Below are 14,025 nucleotides of genomic sequence, written 5' to 3'. Positions count from 1 at the left end.
ACAACAACAATAAAAACAACAACAATAGAGCACTTAGCTATTCGTAAAAGAAACATGACAAATCCAATGGAGCCACACTTTTTCCTGCTGACAAATCAAATCAGAACTCTGTTCTGGTTCCCCCCAGGGCTGGGATTTTGTCCTCCCCAAGCTGTTTTGACATGAAATAAAAGGGTATATATATATCGGTATATATGGGTATACTATATACATATATATATATATATATATATATATATATATATATATAAATATTTAAAAAGTATGTCCTGTTTATCAGTACATCAGGTAAATTGTCTTGCGGAGCCATGCTCGCTAAAGAAGTGTGTATAGCCACCTTTATGTGCTTGTAAAAATCCCCCCTTATTTAAGTGCTTCGCCCCATTGTACCTTTGCTGAGAGATTGAATTACTCCAAGGTAATGGAAACCATGCAGAGTGCTGTGGGACATCCTTTTCCCACACAACAACCGTTTAATCACACGCACGTTGGGCAGCCTGCCACACACACACACACACACACACACACACACACACACCACACACACACATTACATCAATATCTATTGCATATGTGAGTGGAGACAGAGAGACCACGGAAAGAAAAAAAATAATAATCAGTGGCTTGTGAGGAAACCACTTACAAACACAAAGGGCAGAGTCCTTGTATTTGTGCTTTGGGGTGAGACACTTCGCTAAAGTAAATACAAATGTCTAAGAGTGGAATCCATAATTGCAGGAAACCTGAGTCAACGGGGTGGGGGGTTATGGGGGGAGGGGGGTCAGCGTCATGTAATGGATCTTAATTGAAGCAATAAAAGGGCAACACGATGAAGAGATTGGCCTTTAATTGCTCCCTTTTCCTTTTTTTTTTTTCTATGCCTCATGGGTAAGTTGTCATTATAGGCATGTACTGTAGTAAAAGATTAACATAGATCATAAAAATGAAAAAAAAAGTTGACAACCTCAGAGTGGAGTGTGCGTGTGGCGGAGTAAGAGCTCATTTCATATCCACGACCACATACTTCTCACGCGGTCTGACCAGAGGAAACCACCTTCCTCGCCAACACCACTGCCAGGTTTCACTGTCGGTGATTTCTTATCTTATCTTCTCCTTCTGGATTTGTCTCATCTCTTGTGACTTTTTTATTGCCTGACTGCTTCTGTTTTTTTTCTTCTTAAAGAAAAAAAAGCTTTCCCCCACCGCCCACCCCCTCCATCATCTGATCTAAATTCTTCTCCGTCCCACTCTCCAGTGATGTCGTCTCTTCTACGGGAGGAGATACAGAGAGTTTTATTCCGACCTGAAAAACAGAGACTGGTGGAGTTCATTGAGATCGAGGAGCCGACGCATGGGAGACATTTTATCTGTGTCTCAGGTAAACAGCTTTCAAAAAAATACTTTGTTTATGTTTGATCAGGTCATTATGAAACGGTTTATAGGGGTTAAATATGATCATTGGGATGGTGTACAAAATTAAATGCTATATGGTGCCTGGAAAGACGTTTTTACTTTTCCTGCCGAACCGATGCGTGCTTCTTTTTATAAATATATATACATTTATATTTTCTCTTTTCTGCAGTTTCAAAAAACAAAGTGGTGCAGTTATGTATAGTGCGATGTCAGATAACTCAGACGCCCCTCAAGTCTGGATCCAAGAAGTCCCACACCAAACGCTCCAGCATCCAGGAGTGCTACAGAATGACGGAGGTCTGGCCCCTGCAAGACCTGACTCTTGTTGACGGACGGGACCCTGATGTGGTAACTAACCACTTTTAGATATTGCAAATCCCATTGCTTATTATTCCATTGTTTCATATCATTTTCATTGAAAAGGATGAATGGCACAAATATAATTGTACATATATATGTTTACTCTTTATGGTTGGTTATGAAAACTACATTTTTCTTTTTTTAGTGATCTCAAACTATAATGTCATGCTACATGACCCCAACAAAAGGAATGTATCTCTTTTGGGATCCTAAATACAATTTAGAAAAAAAGTAAAACAGGTAAGGAAGAAATAGAGTTAAAACAAACATTATTCTTTAGCATTATCCCTAATTGTGTTGAGCACAACCACCTTTAATTATGTCTTATAAAAATGGACAACATCTGAGATTGAACATCTAAAATCATGTCCATGTAACTTTGTGTGCAGTTTTCCTCCAGATGATTTCAGAAAGCCCCCGTCAAAAAAAAAGGAATTCATGTTTTTATCAACAAGATTATTTCTGTTTTTTATTGATATGCGTTAACCTCCAAACAGTCCACTTGCATTTCATTGACTGTACTCTGTATCCACATCACCTCGAAGGTTTATTTGTCAGATTTGAATCAATTTGAACCGAGGGACCATTGTGTTCTTTCACAGAACAGAACATCACTGCGTCGGCTCTGATTTTCATTTTAAATAAGTAATGCCATCTCACTCTGTGTCTCCGTGGCTCAGGACGACCCCTGCTTCCTGCTGCACTTCGACAAGGTGCGCACGGTGACTGCAGTCAGTTGCTCGGCCAAATACTCGTTCGTGCGCGCCCTGGTCGTCCTCAGCGACCAGCACTGCCAGAAGTCCCTGAACCTGCGGAACTTTGACTGGGCCTACATCAAGCCCACCGCCTTTTACTCCAACCGGGGAGACTGCGTCGTCCTCACGCAGATATGCTTCTACGCGTTCAACCTGGTGTGTCTCTCCATGTGTCCCGTGCCCATGGACGTATAATGGAGGGAACGCGACGTGTCGTGCGTGCATGGACGGATTAAGAAACCACGGGCCCCTGGGCCTGGAAAAAAAAACCCCCCCGCAAAAACCCCATCCATAACATACAGTCCGTATGGAACTACGGATCGTATCATCAATACAGAGTTAAACACAGACTCTTCAAAAACCCTGAGGCTTAGGGCCCCTGGCCTGGTGGCCCATGGGCCAATCCATCATATCCTATCCATGTGGGTGTAGGACTATGACTGTTTGATGCTGACATGACCAGCTCCTAGCGGCTACCTACGGGCGCCACGCGCATCATATCATATCATTCATATCAATAATAAATTACACAATAACGCACGCGCGGAGGCTCAGGCTCCCCCCCCCCTGAGCTCATGGGCCCCTGGGCCTGGGCCCGGTAGGCCCGTTTGTTAATCCATCCCTGCGTGCGTGTTGGCGTGTCGTGCGTGTTGGTGCGTCAGCGCAAAAGATGCGCACGTGTGTTATTAAAGAGACACATGGTTTTTAGGGAGAATATATTGTGTTACAGGAGCTGTGAAGTGAGTGTATGTGGCTTCTGGTAATACTAGGGCTTATTCACCATGTCGTCTTCTTTTTGGGGCTGAATTTATCTTACGCAAGTTTCAAGTAGCTTGGTATTTGCTGTAATCTGCTTTTCGTGATCTTTTCCGTATCGGTCCTTGAAATCATCCCGGTCTGTGTGCTATTGTGTAAACGTGTGCATTTCAAATGGAGAACAAATAAATTCAACATACCCCACCAGATTTATTTTTATTATCCTTACTTGCTTTATTTTTAAAGTGCTGGCACACGGATCTTTACATTGAAACAGAAAATACCGTAACATAAAATAATACTAATACTTGATCAGTTATAGGAGTCAAAAACCCAAGTAATTAACACATGTTAAAACTTACTACCCTATGTATATAACTTTAGTTCAAAGTTGAAGGAGAACATGGGACTTGGATTTACGACGATGGGCCTTTCAGTGATTAACATTAATGCTAGGACTTGCGTCATATGCTTCATAATTCCCGTTTCTCCTTTATTTTCAACATTGTAGAATCATCAATAATAACTACAAAATACGCTATACATTTGTGTTAGCTATGGCCGAAATAGCCCCATCGTCGCTGACGTTAAACAGTTTTCCTTTAAACTTAATACATCTAATTGTTGTCGACGTTTGACACAAGGCGAGCAATTTCTTCTCCCATCTGCAGTTCAGCTCTCTACCGACAGGTGGCCCTAAAACACCGCTTCAGGTGGCAGGGAGCACTTAGTATTCCTAAATGTTGCCTGACGAAAACAAACATAAATAGATTTAAAGCGGCGTTCGTTGCATAGTATCTTTACATTTTGAGAAATCATATTCTAATATTCAACAATTCATTCAAAATGCACACAAAACCTGTGAATATATATTTGTTTAATATTTTCATCCCGTCCCCGGCGCAGAGGGGACGGACTAGCGACTCCGTGGCTGCCGCCAAAATTCAAGCGAGAAGAGAGAGGAGCGACTTTCCCTGTTGTCAGTTGTAAACACTGGGCGACAAGCGAGTGCGTCGACTTTTTTTAAGTAGCCGATTTGGTCTTCAAACACCGCAAATCTGTGCCTCCGGAATCTGCGGGAAGCCTGAAGATGTACATCAAGTCTATTATCCTTGAGGGATTCAAATCCTACGCCCAGAGGACGGAGATCAACGGCTTCGACCCGCTGTTCAACGCCATCACGGGACTGAATGGCAGCGGCAAGTCCAACATCCTGGACTCCATATGTTTCCTTTTGGGCATTTCCAACCTCAGCCATGTGAGTGTGTTTTCGGTCATATGGCCGTTGAAGCTCCGAGGATAAACGTCACCTAGCTAGCTCGTTGTTGACCTTAAATGAATCACGTCGTAGAGTTGTCAACTACCAACACAGAGCCAGTAAGCTAAGCTAGCTATTAGCCAGAAGCATTTTAACACTGCTAAACTGGTCCCTCTTGAAAACCCGTAACGCTTTCTCCCTGTTTCATCCCCCCCTGAAAGGTGCGAGCCTCCAATCTCCAGGACTTAGTTTACAAGAACGGGCAGGGCGGCATCACCAAGGCCACGGTGTCCATCACCTTTGACAACTCCAACAAAAGCCAGAGTCCTCTGGGTTTCGAAACCCACGACGAGATCACAGTCACCAGACAGGTCGGCCGATGAATGGACCCACAGCTCTGTCGCTGGTGCATGACTGGTCATTGCGCACAAAGCTGATTTATGTAACTGTGTCTCAGGTGGTGATTGGGGGCAGGAACAAGTACCTCATCAATGGAGTGAACGCCAACAACACCAGAGTGCAGGACCTGTTCTGCTCTGTCGGTCTCAACGTCAACAACCCACATTTTCTCATCATGCAGGTGGGTCTCCTGTCTGCAGAAAGTAGTGCGTGATAGTGCTTGTAACCCCCTCTCTGGTATTTTACATGATGTGATGTTCTCCAACACTTTAGGGGAGGATCACCAAAGTTCTGAACATGAAGCCACCAGATGTAAAACATACACGCCCTGTACACCATCGATACTATTTCATACATACCTATTTTTTTCCAAACCTTAAAATACCTCAATTTCTGTTTTCAGATCCTTGCCATGATCGAGGAGGCAGCGGGAACCAGGATGTACGAGTGTAAAAAGATCAGCGCTCAGAAAACCATCGAGAAGAAGGAGGCCAAGCTGAAGGAGATTCAGATGGTGTGTTTCCTCACCCAAACTCGTTTTGACTCGCTGCCACGAATGCAACTGCAACTACTGTTGAAACTCTTCTCCTGGTTTGTTCTTCCCAGATTTTGGATGAGGAAATCACTCCGACCATGCAGAAACTCCAAGAGGTAGGTTCAGCGCAGAGTCGAGACGTACGGAACATGTGATGGCAAGAATGAGACGGCGTCCCATCGACGCATCATTTCACCTTCTGCAGGAACGGTCGTCGTACTTGGAGTACCAGAAGCTGATGCGTGAGATCCAGCACCTGTCCCGGCTGTACGTGGCCTGGCTGTTTGTGTGCGCCGAGGAAACCAAACTGAAGTCGGCGGACAATCTGAAGGGGATGCAGGATAACATCGCCAAGATGCAGGCGAGCATGGCCGAGAACGAGAGTAAAGTCCGGGAGCTGTCGGCCCAGATCCAGGAGCTGCAGAGGAAAAAGGACCAGGTGCGCTGGACGACTTTGTTTCCCCTCATTCCTCGGAAGTTGATCTTGATCAAAATTTGAATATTTGTCCCCGGAAGGAAGTGTCCCAAAATTATCTGAAGCTAATCAAAATTCTATGTTTTGGATGTTAATATTTGTATCCATCGACAACCATGAAAATGAATCTTAAGTCCTATGGCTTCGCCTTTGACGCTCATCTGCTCACCTGCAGGAGGTGAACGGAGTGTTGAAATCCCTGGAGGAGACTGTGGCGGACGCGCAACGCGTGGACGCCAAAGCTCAGAGTGCGTTCGACCTAAAGAAACAGAACGTCACAGATGAAACCAAGAAGAGGAATGAGCTTGTCAAGAGTATGGAGGAGGTAACGGGTCAGCACACCGAGCTAATTTGTGCCCGTATGACATCAACCTCTCGTGTCTAAAACAAATACTTGCCCCCCCCCCCCCATTCTTAGGATAAGAAAATGCTTGTGGTAAAAGAAAAGGAAGTCTCCAAGTTGACGGAGCAGCTTCAGGCCCTGCAGGAGGAGGGACAGAAGGACGGCGCCGCCCTGGAGGCTGCCGAGCAGCATTTCAGGGCCGTGTCAGCGGGCCTCTCCACCAACGAGGACGGAGAGGAGGCCACGCTGGCCGGGCAGATGATGACCTGCAAGAACGACATGAGCAAAGCAGACACCGAGGCGAAGCAGGTGAGGAAAGGACTGTGACGTATCCATCGGCGGGGAATGTTCTCTGATTTTCTTTCCTGCTGTTTTGCCGAGAGATTGTTCATCCCTCTTGTCCCCTCCCTCCTGTCCGTCCAGGCCCAGATGACCCTGAAGCATGCCCAGGCCGAGCTGAAGACCAAACAGGCTGAGGTGAAGAAGATGGACAGCGGCTACAAGAAGGACCAAGACGGCCTGCAGGTCGTCAGAAGCAGCAGGGAGAAATTGCAGGCGGACCTCGCTAAACTCGACTATGAAGGTATTCTGTGTGAGAGCAGAGCATGCGGCCAGCCTCCGGTGCACATGGCAGCTGCCATTCCGTTTATGTTGTACATTTACATTTTTTTGCTCTGTGTATGCATTTTCAGATGGGAAGGAGGAGAATTTGCTGGAGAAAAGAAGGCATCTGTCCAGAGAGGTCGCACAATTTAAAGAGACCTACGAGCGCCTTGTTTCTCGCTTCCCCAATTTGCGCTTCGACTACAAGTAAGGGTTTGCTCGAAGTTCTGTTAGTTTGCCCTCTGATGCAGGGTTAAATAATAAAACAAGTAACCCATTTCTGGGCAAAATAATCTTTTCCAAAGGATTAATGAAGCCATCCTTTAAATGCCCTGCACATCCACAAAGTTGGAGACAAAAATGTATGTAGTAATTTCCAAAACTCACAACACATTTATATCCAACCAAATATGCCCCCCCCCCTTAACCTTAATACAAGCTAAACTAGAACTTGACCTTTCACCCGATCAATCCCAAAATCTAATCAAATGATCCCCGGATAATAACCAATCATACCACCAAATTTCATGCGATTCGGTTTAATACTTTTTGAGTTATGCGAGTAACACGCATACAAATAAATAAATAAATACACGGCGATCAAAACATTACCTTCCGCATTTTCAATGCGAAGGTAATAAGAAACATGAATGTAATTAGGTATGTAATTGTATTGCTTGGCCCTGAGAAACATTTATAGTTTATAATTTAATGTATTTATCAATTCTTTGCCGTCTTAAAGGGACCCGGAGGGAGGATGGGACCGCAGCAAAGTGAAGGGGCTGCTCGTTAACCTGATCACGGTCCACGACGTCTCTTACGCAACAGGACTGGAGGTCGTTGCAGGAGGTCGGCTCTATAACATTATAGTTGACACAGAGGTACGTGTGTTAGTGCACGCTGTGCATATTTCTTTCATTTTTTAAAACCTTTTTTTCATATGTTATGATTTAATTTGAATGAATCATGTGATTTAATTTGGTGTAACTGGAGTTTGCCTCTGTATTTCTTTGTTTGTCTGTGCCAGGTGACTGGTAAGAAACTGTTGGAGAAGGGAGAGCTGCAGCGGAGGTACACCATCATTCCCCTCAACAAGATCTCTGCCAAGACGCTCAGCGACCGAGTGGTGAACACCGCCAAGAGCCTGGTGAGCCGTCTGAACGCAGCCCGCTTTGCAAATTGAGTCGTTGCTCTGTCTGATCCGCAAATAAAGCCCTCACTCATTTCCGCCTATCCCCCCCGTCCCCCGTCAGGTCGGAGAGAACAACGTCCATGCAGCTCTGTCCCTGGTGGGCTATGAGTCTGACCTGCGTAAGGCCATGGAGTACGTCTTCGGCTCCACGCTGGTGTGCGACACCCTCGACAACGCCAAAAAAGTGGCTTTCGATAAGCAGGTGATGACCAAGACCGTCACTCTCGGAGGGGACATCTTCGACCCCCAGGGGACTCTGAGCGGAGGTGAGAAAAAGTGTCATCATGAAGCGTACCGAGGCTTGTTTTCTTCTTCTGGCTTCTTATTGCTTCATCACCGTCTTCATTTTCTAAAGCCTGCTCAAATCCTTGAAATCTCAGTTTTGAACAACTAGACGTGTGCAAGACAATCATCTTCCATACTCGATGCCCTTTCTCTCTCTCTCTCTCTTCCAGGCGCTCGCTCCCAGTCGGCATCCGTTCTGTCCAGCCTACAGGAACTGAAGGAGGTTCGCGACAACTTGAGTGACAGAGAGGCCCAGCTTCAGGATATCGAGCGACAACTGGCCAGCCTTAAGGGAACCGCGGAGAAGTATGCAGACACACGCACGCACACACACACACACACACACTAGACAGATAATTCGAGCAGGCCGATGTATGAGCCAATGAAAGTCGGTCTGATAACTTACCTCGCTGGTGGTCATTGAAAAACAGTTTCACCGTTTGTCCACCAGAGGTACCTGCCATGTTTTACACTGCTAAACGTCCTCTTCAGTAGGTTTCTTGGTAAAAAATCCATATCCATTTAGTATATTGTAAAAATATATTTGTGCAACATACTGTTATGGATTGTTCTAAAAAAAATCTACATCTGTATTATTATTTTTTTAATATTCTCAAAATGGTTCACCAACTCGGTGCCCTGAGCCTAGCTTTCACATCCTTCTGGTGTATTCTGTATTTCATCATCTCGTATTCTTTCCACCCACAACCTATATTTTCTTCTTCCTCTTCATTCACTGCTCTTCCTCACCTCCAGGTACCGTCAGCTGAAGCACCAGTATGAGCTGAAGGTCGAGGAGGAGCAGATTCTGCAGGCCAAGGTGCAGCAGAGCTCCTACCACCAGCAGCAAGAGGAGCTGGAGAGGCTGCGCAAGGCCATAGGTCAGAATGCTGGAATGAGCACAATTTACAATAACTGAACCACACCCCCCCAAAAAAAACCATTGGTCCTGCTTGAATCTGTTGTTTTGCTAACTCAACTGTGTGTGTGTGTGTGTGTGTGTTCGCTCGTGCTCGCTAAACCAGAGGAGAGTGAGGAGACCCTGCGCGTCACCAAGGAGGTGCAGAAGCGGGCGGAGGAGAAGTACACGGTGCTGGAGGACAAGATGAAGAACGCGGAGGCCGAGAGGGAGAAGGAGCTGAAGGCCGCCCAGCAGAAGCTCAACGCGGCCAAGGCCAACGCCGATGCCTTTAACAAGAAGCTGAAGCAGAGGCAGCAGGTACGCAGTCGTCCGTTCTCCTCCCTCCGCGCGGCAGCCGGGATCTGCCCAGATGCCGCTGGGTGAATTCATCTCATGGGTTTGCTTTCTTGCAGGAGTTCGACGCCGTGGCCCTGGAGCTGGAGGAGCTGCGGCGGGAGCAGGCCGGTTCCGAGCAGCAGATCCAGGCTGTCGACGAAGCCGTGGCCGCCATCAAGGAACAGATAGACAGTATGGCTTGCATCGTATCACAGAACAAGGTATTTACTCCCTTTAAAAAATGCTTTTTTGCAATATAAAACTGTTGTGCTCATGTGCTTTGAAAAGAAGAAGAAAAGTGTCCCCCAAGAGCTCACATTTCTAGATATACGTGTTTACTCTTGTTGTTATTTTTCCGTCACCACATCTCTCTCTCTCTGTCTCTGTGCAGGAGGCGGTGCGCAAAGCCCAGGAGGAGCTGGCCAACCAGAAGGAAGTCATCATGGCTCAGGACAAAGAGCTCAAGGTGATTAAAAACCTTTTCCTGTAGGATTTGGCGGCATCTAGCCGTGGACCGAAAGCCCCTCCGCTCTAACGCCGCTACGTTACCATAGTGACTGTAGGAGCAACAGGACGTGTCGGGCATAAAGGCCAGTGTTTGGTTTGTCCGTTGTCCGCTCCCCGCGTCGACGTGAGGGCTCATTCTAAGCCTTTCTAAGCCTTTGTTGGTTTCATGTGACTAACTTAGAACCCGAGAGTCACGCCATCAAACATGTTATGTAGTTCTTTTACTCTCTACTTGGCGACCGTTTGACTTTCTTAATTGTCTAGTGGTGGCTTATTTTACAGCGTGGAATTTTAGGATATGACTACAATGATTATCTATTTTTTTTAATCAAATTGAATGTTCCAGGGTAAGAGCATGGAGGCCAATAAGATCAGAGAGCAGAACAACGAAGTCCTGTTGAAGATCAAGGAGCTAGAACACAATATCAGTAAGCACCGCAAAGACAGCCAGGATGCTGCTGACAAGGTACACACACACACACACACACACACACACACACACACACACACACACTCCTACTGCAGTAGTATAATTCCTGAAAGTTTCATCATGTCTGTCGTTCTCTCTCTCTCTCTCCTCTTCATCACACCGCTCCTCGTCCTCCAGGTGTCACGGATGCTGGAGGAACACGACTGGATCCGGTCGGAGCGGCAGTTCTTCGGCCAGCCCAACACCTCGTACGACTTTAAGACCAACAACCCCCGCGAGGCCGGCCAGCGGCTGAAGAAGCTGGAGACCACCACCACCAAGCTGGAGAGGAACGTCAACAAGAGGGCCATGAACATGCTGAACGAGGTGGAGGAGAGGGTGAGCGCGGAGCGACGGGGATTGTTACGTCAGCAAATGCAAAAAAATAAAAATAAACTACAATCACGGCTTTGGATGACTCAATATTTATCACAAACAACTAACTGCCTTCCCTCCTGCAGTACAACGACCTGATGAAGAAGAAGAGGATCGTGGAGAACGACAAGGCCAAAATCTTGCAGACCATCAAGGAGCTGGACCAGAAGAAGAACGAGGCTCTCAGCGTGGCGTGGCAGAAGGTCTGGCCCCCTCTGGCCCCCCATACATTTGCAATAGTGGCTCACTTTCATCTCTCGTTGGGCTACCTACAGAGATCTACAGACTTGTTAAATCTTTCTTACCTTTCTAACGTGTACCTTTCCCTCCCGCAGGTAAACAAGGACTTTGGCTCTATTTTTTCCACTCTGCTGCCGGGGGCCACTGCTAAACTGGCCCCCGCCCAGGGCTGTGGCGCCTTGGAAGGTCTTGAGTTCAAGGTCGCCTTGGGCAACACCTGGAAGGAAAACCTCACTGAGCTCAGTGGTGGGCAAAGGTCAGGAAAAAAAGCCCTTTTATGGACGATGAATGAAGCAGGCCAGTGTTTGTTGTTATTTTAACTGTATTGAGCCTCTTTGTGTCTCTGTTCAGGTCACTGGTGGCCTTGTCCCTCATCCTCGCCATGCTGCTCTTCAAACCGGCCCCCATCTACATCTTGGACGAGGTGGACGCCGCCCTGGATCTCTCACACACACAGAACATAGGACAGATGCTGCGCACGCATTTCAGACACTCACAGGTATGACACGCACACACACACACTTTTACTAAGCCTCAAACAGGCGAGCGCCCCCCACACACACACACACACACGTGAGTGAACTTGCTGAATTCTCTCCCCTGCAGTTCGTGGTGGTGTCCCTGAAGGACGGCATGTTCACCAACGCCAACGTCCTGTTCAAGACCAAGTTCGTCAACGGCATGTCCGTCGTGTCGCGGACGGCACTCAGCCAAAACGACGCCAACCTCCCCCAGAAAGGCGTGGACAAGGCGTGGCAGAAGGACAGGAGGAACAAACAGCTCGTCGGCTAACCGCTGGGCCCGACGACCGCGTTCTAAATGTGCTGCTTAGCAACCGTATCCGTTTGTAACTTCTGGCTATCGGTTGTTTACCATTTCCTCCCTCGGTAGTCGTTGCTTCTTCCTAATCTCAAGAATTGTTTGTGTGGATCTTCTTCTCGTCTGTATTTTCAACCTTTTTACCTGTAAATGTCTTTTCTAAACTGTCCTTGGTTATACCGTCTCTCTTTTCATGCTCTTCTGCCACAGTCCGTTTTATATGCAGCTAATGTGTCTATTTTAATAAATAATAGGTGACAAAAATATTTGCCACGTTGTCTTCAAACTGCTTTGAACCAACACTGCTGGACTTTGGATGAAACTAAAAGCCAAAACCTGCAGCGATGGGACACGAGTCGTCCCACCATTTATTTTTATTCACGTTACAAAGTCTTCAGCCTTCTGATCCGACACAGTGGCTGAGCACATTTCAGATTAGCAAACATACAGCCGATACAACAGGATTACTTACACCAGTGGTCACCAACCTTTTTGAGCCCAAGATCCCTGACCTCCGCCTTCATGACGGGCAAGATCTACCTATTGAGGCGTTGAGAGGAAATGGCGGTCTAGACTGGATTTATGACGAGGCTTTTTATTTGGCCTAATTCTAATTGAATGAAATCAAAACACTGGTCCAGCTTTCAAATTGATGAGACCAGGAACACAGAAATTAAGTGCAATATAAAAAGTAAGATATTTGTTCATCGCACACAATATGAACAAGAAAAAAAACATTTGCAATGAGCAGCTGGATGAACTACCAATATAAATTGTATTTGTTTACATTACAACACAACACTGACAACATGATCAGTCAGTGCAACTCATGTAAGTTCAGCTCTCATCATAATGCCATCAAGTCATGTGACTTCAGTCAGTGTGACGGCTGTGACTGAACTCTGTCTGTGAGCTTGTAGTTAGTTCATAAGCACAGACAGTCTGAGGCCGGCTGTCAGCTGCTGTCAGTAATCCAGCTCCTGGTCTTTGATTTGGTGATTCTTTTACTTCACTGACGAGTTTTTCGGGGCAAATGTGGTATTCATGAAAGTTTTCTCATCTGGGACTGGTTCTGAAGTCAGCCCGTTGGTGAATACTTCACATCAGCTCTTCAGACATCCTCAGATTTAAATAATTATAATAAATATGAGAATCACCATTTGTGACTCCTGCATCTGAGCTTTTTCAAATAATAGAATAAATACAATTGCAATCACTTTCAAGTAAACCAGATTGCTCCATCAGACAAGAACAAAAGCTCAATGTTGAGCTTTTATTTTGAAGGACAACAGCAGAAAAGCCGAACTCACCGAGGTAAGACCTGGCAAGTCGCCAAGAATCTCGGCAGTTGCGCATGTGCATGCGTAATTTGTTAATGCCGTAACGTAAACATTTACACTAAGGTACAGGCATTACATTTATTTATTGATGACGTAGTTGTATGTCCTTGTACTTTGAACTTGTGTAATATGTAAAGTTATGAATAAAGGTCTTTCTGCATTTCCCCTGCGCCTCACCTGTAGTGGTACGTTCCCTCTTTCAGGAAGCACAGCTGAGAACACGGCTGTCAGAGAACCCATTTTCAGGCGTTCATGAATCAGGCGGAGATCTTTTCTGACGTCGATCTTCCAGTCAGGAGGAAAACGTTTCAGAAGACACTTCAGAAAATGTTCGAGAATTTTCATTTTATTTTGGAGATCGACAGGGAACGTCTCCGAGATCGACGGGTTGGCGACCACTGACTTACACCATCAAATGTGCAGGATTGTTAAACATACTTCTCAAAGACGCTTAGATAATATGCATGAATGCATAACCCTTGGAAATAACTGAGTGAGCAACAACATCTTTGTCCCTCTTCCTTCACTTTATGGAGGATTATCTGGTTTCATGTAACGACACATTTGATTGGCCGTTAGATGGATGTACTTTTTTTTTTTTTTACTTGAAAAGAAACAACCAAAATCAAATGATTTGTTTGCACATGCAACCTTTCCAGGTGTT

The 14,025-nt window shown here is 45.9% G+C and overlaps 2 protein-coding genes across 2 annotated transcripts; both read left to right on the top strand.

The window, feature by feature from the left end:
* The first annotated feature begins 1,257 nt into the window (after positions 1-1,257).
* Positions 1,258-2,723, top strand: exoc1l (exocyst complex component 1 like). The gene is made up of 3 exons (XM_056408877.1): positions 1,258-1,378; positions 1,583-1,761; positions 2,454-2,723. The coding sequence occupies exons 1-3, from the start codon at positions 1,258-1,260 to the stop codon at positions 2,721-2,723; spliced, it is 570 nt and encodes a 189-aa protein (XP_056264852.1).
* Positions 2,724-4,256: 1,533 nt separating this feature from the next.
* smc2 (structural maintenance of chromosomes 2) lies at positions 4,257-12,287 on the top strand. Its single transcript, XM_056409288.1, has 25 exons — positions 4,257-4,542; positions 4,764-4,913; positions 5,000-5,122; positions 5,215-5,253; positions 5,345-5,455; positions 5,548-5,592; positions 5,682-5,915; positions 6,127-6,276; positions 6,370-6,603; positions 6,718-6,877; positions 6,987-7,104; positions 7,640-7,778; positions 7,925-8,044; positions 8,151-8,355; positions 8,545-8,680; positions 9,131-9,255; positions 9,400-9,593; positions 9,689-9,832; positions 10,003-10,077; positions 10,465-10,584; positions 10,726-10,926; positions 11,049-11,165; positions 11,298-11,458; positions 11,554-11,701; positions 11,809-12,287. The coding sequence occupies exons 1-25, from the start codon at positions 4,375-4,377 to the stop codon at positions 11,992-11,994; spliced, it is 3,603 nt and encodes a 1,200-aa protein (XP_056265263.1). The 5' UTR covers positions 4,257-4,374; the 3' UTR covers positions 11,995-12,287.
* The last annotated feature ends 1,738 nt before the right edge of the window (positions 12,288-14,025 follow it).

This window comes from Pseudoliparis swirei, chromosome 24, assembly GCF_029220125.1.
Source record: "Pseudoliparis swirei isolate HS2019 ecotype Mariana Trench chromosome 24, NWPU_hadal_v1, whole genome shotgun sequence".
Taxonomy (NCBI): domain Eukaryota; kingdom Metazoa; phylum Chordata; class Actinopteri; order Perciformes; family Liparidae; genus Pseudoliparis; species Pseudoliparis swirei.
Note: the sequence above shows the minus strand (reverse complement) of the source record. Positions and strands in the feature narration are given on the sequence as shown.

Bases quoted from the DNA above. Each gene is read 5' to 3' on its own strand.
- smc2 (XM_056409288.1), top strand. From the start codon at position 4,375: ATGTACATCAAGTCTATTATCCTTGAGGGATTCAAATCCTACGCCCAG. The intron at 10,585-10,725 runs GTACACACACAC...CTCGTCCTCCAG, and splicing joins GCCAGGATGCTGCTGACAAG to GTGTCACGGATGCTGGAGGA. The intron at 10,927-11,048 runs GTGAGCGCGGAG...TCCCTCCTGCAG, and splicing joins TGAACGAGGTGGAGGAGAGG to TACAACGACCTGATGAAGAA.
- exoc1l (XM_056408877.1), top strand. From the start codon at position 1,258: ATGTCGTCTCTTCTACGGGAGGAGATACAGAGAGTTTTATTCCGACCT. The intron at 1,379-1,582 runs GTAAACAGCTTT...TCTTTTCTGCAG, and splicing joins ACATTTTATCTGTGTCTCAG to TTTCAAAAAACAAAGTGGTG. The intron at 1,762-2,453 runs GTAACTAACCAC...TCCGTGGCTCAG, and splicing joins ACGGACGGGACCCTGATGTG to GACGACCCCTGCTTCCTGCT.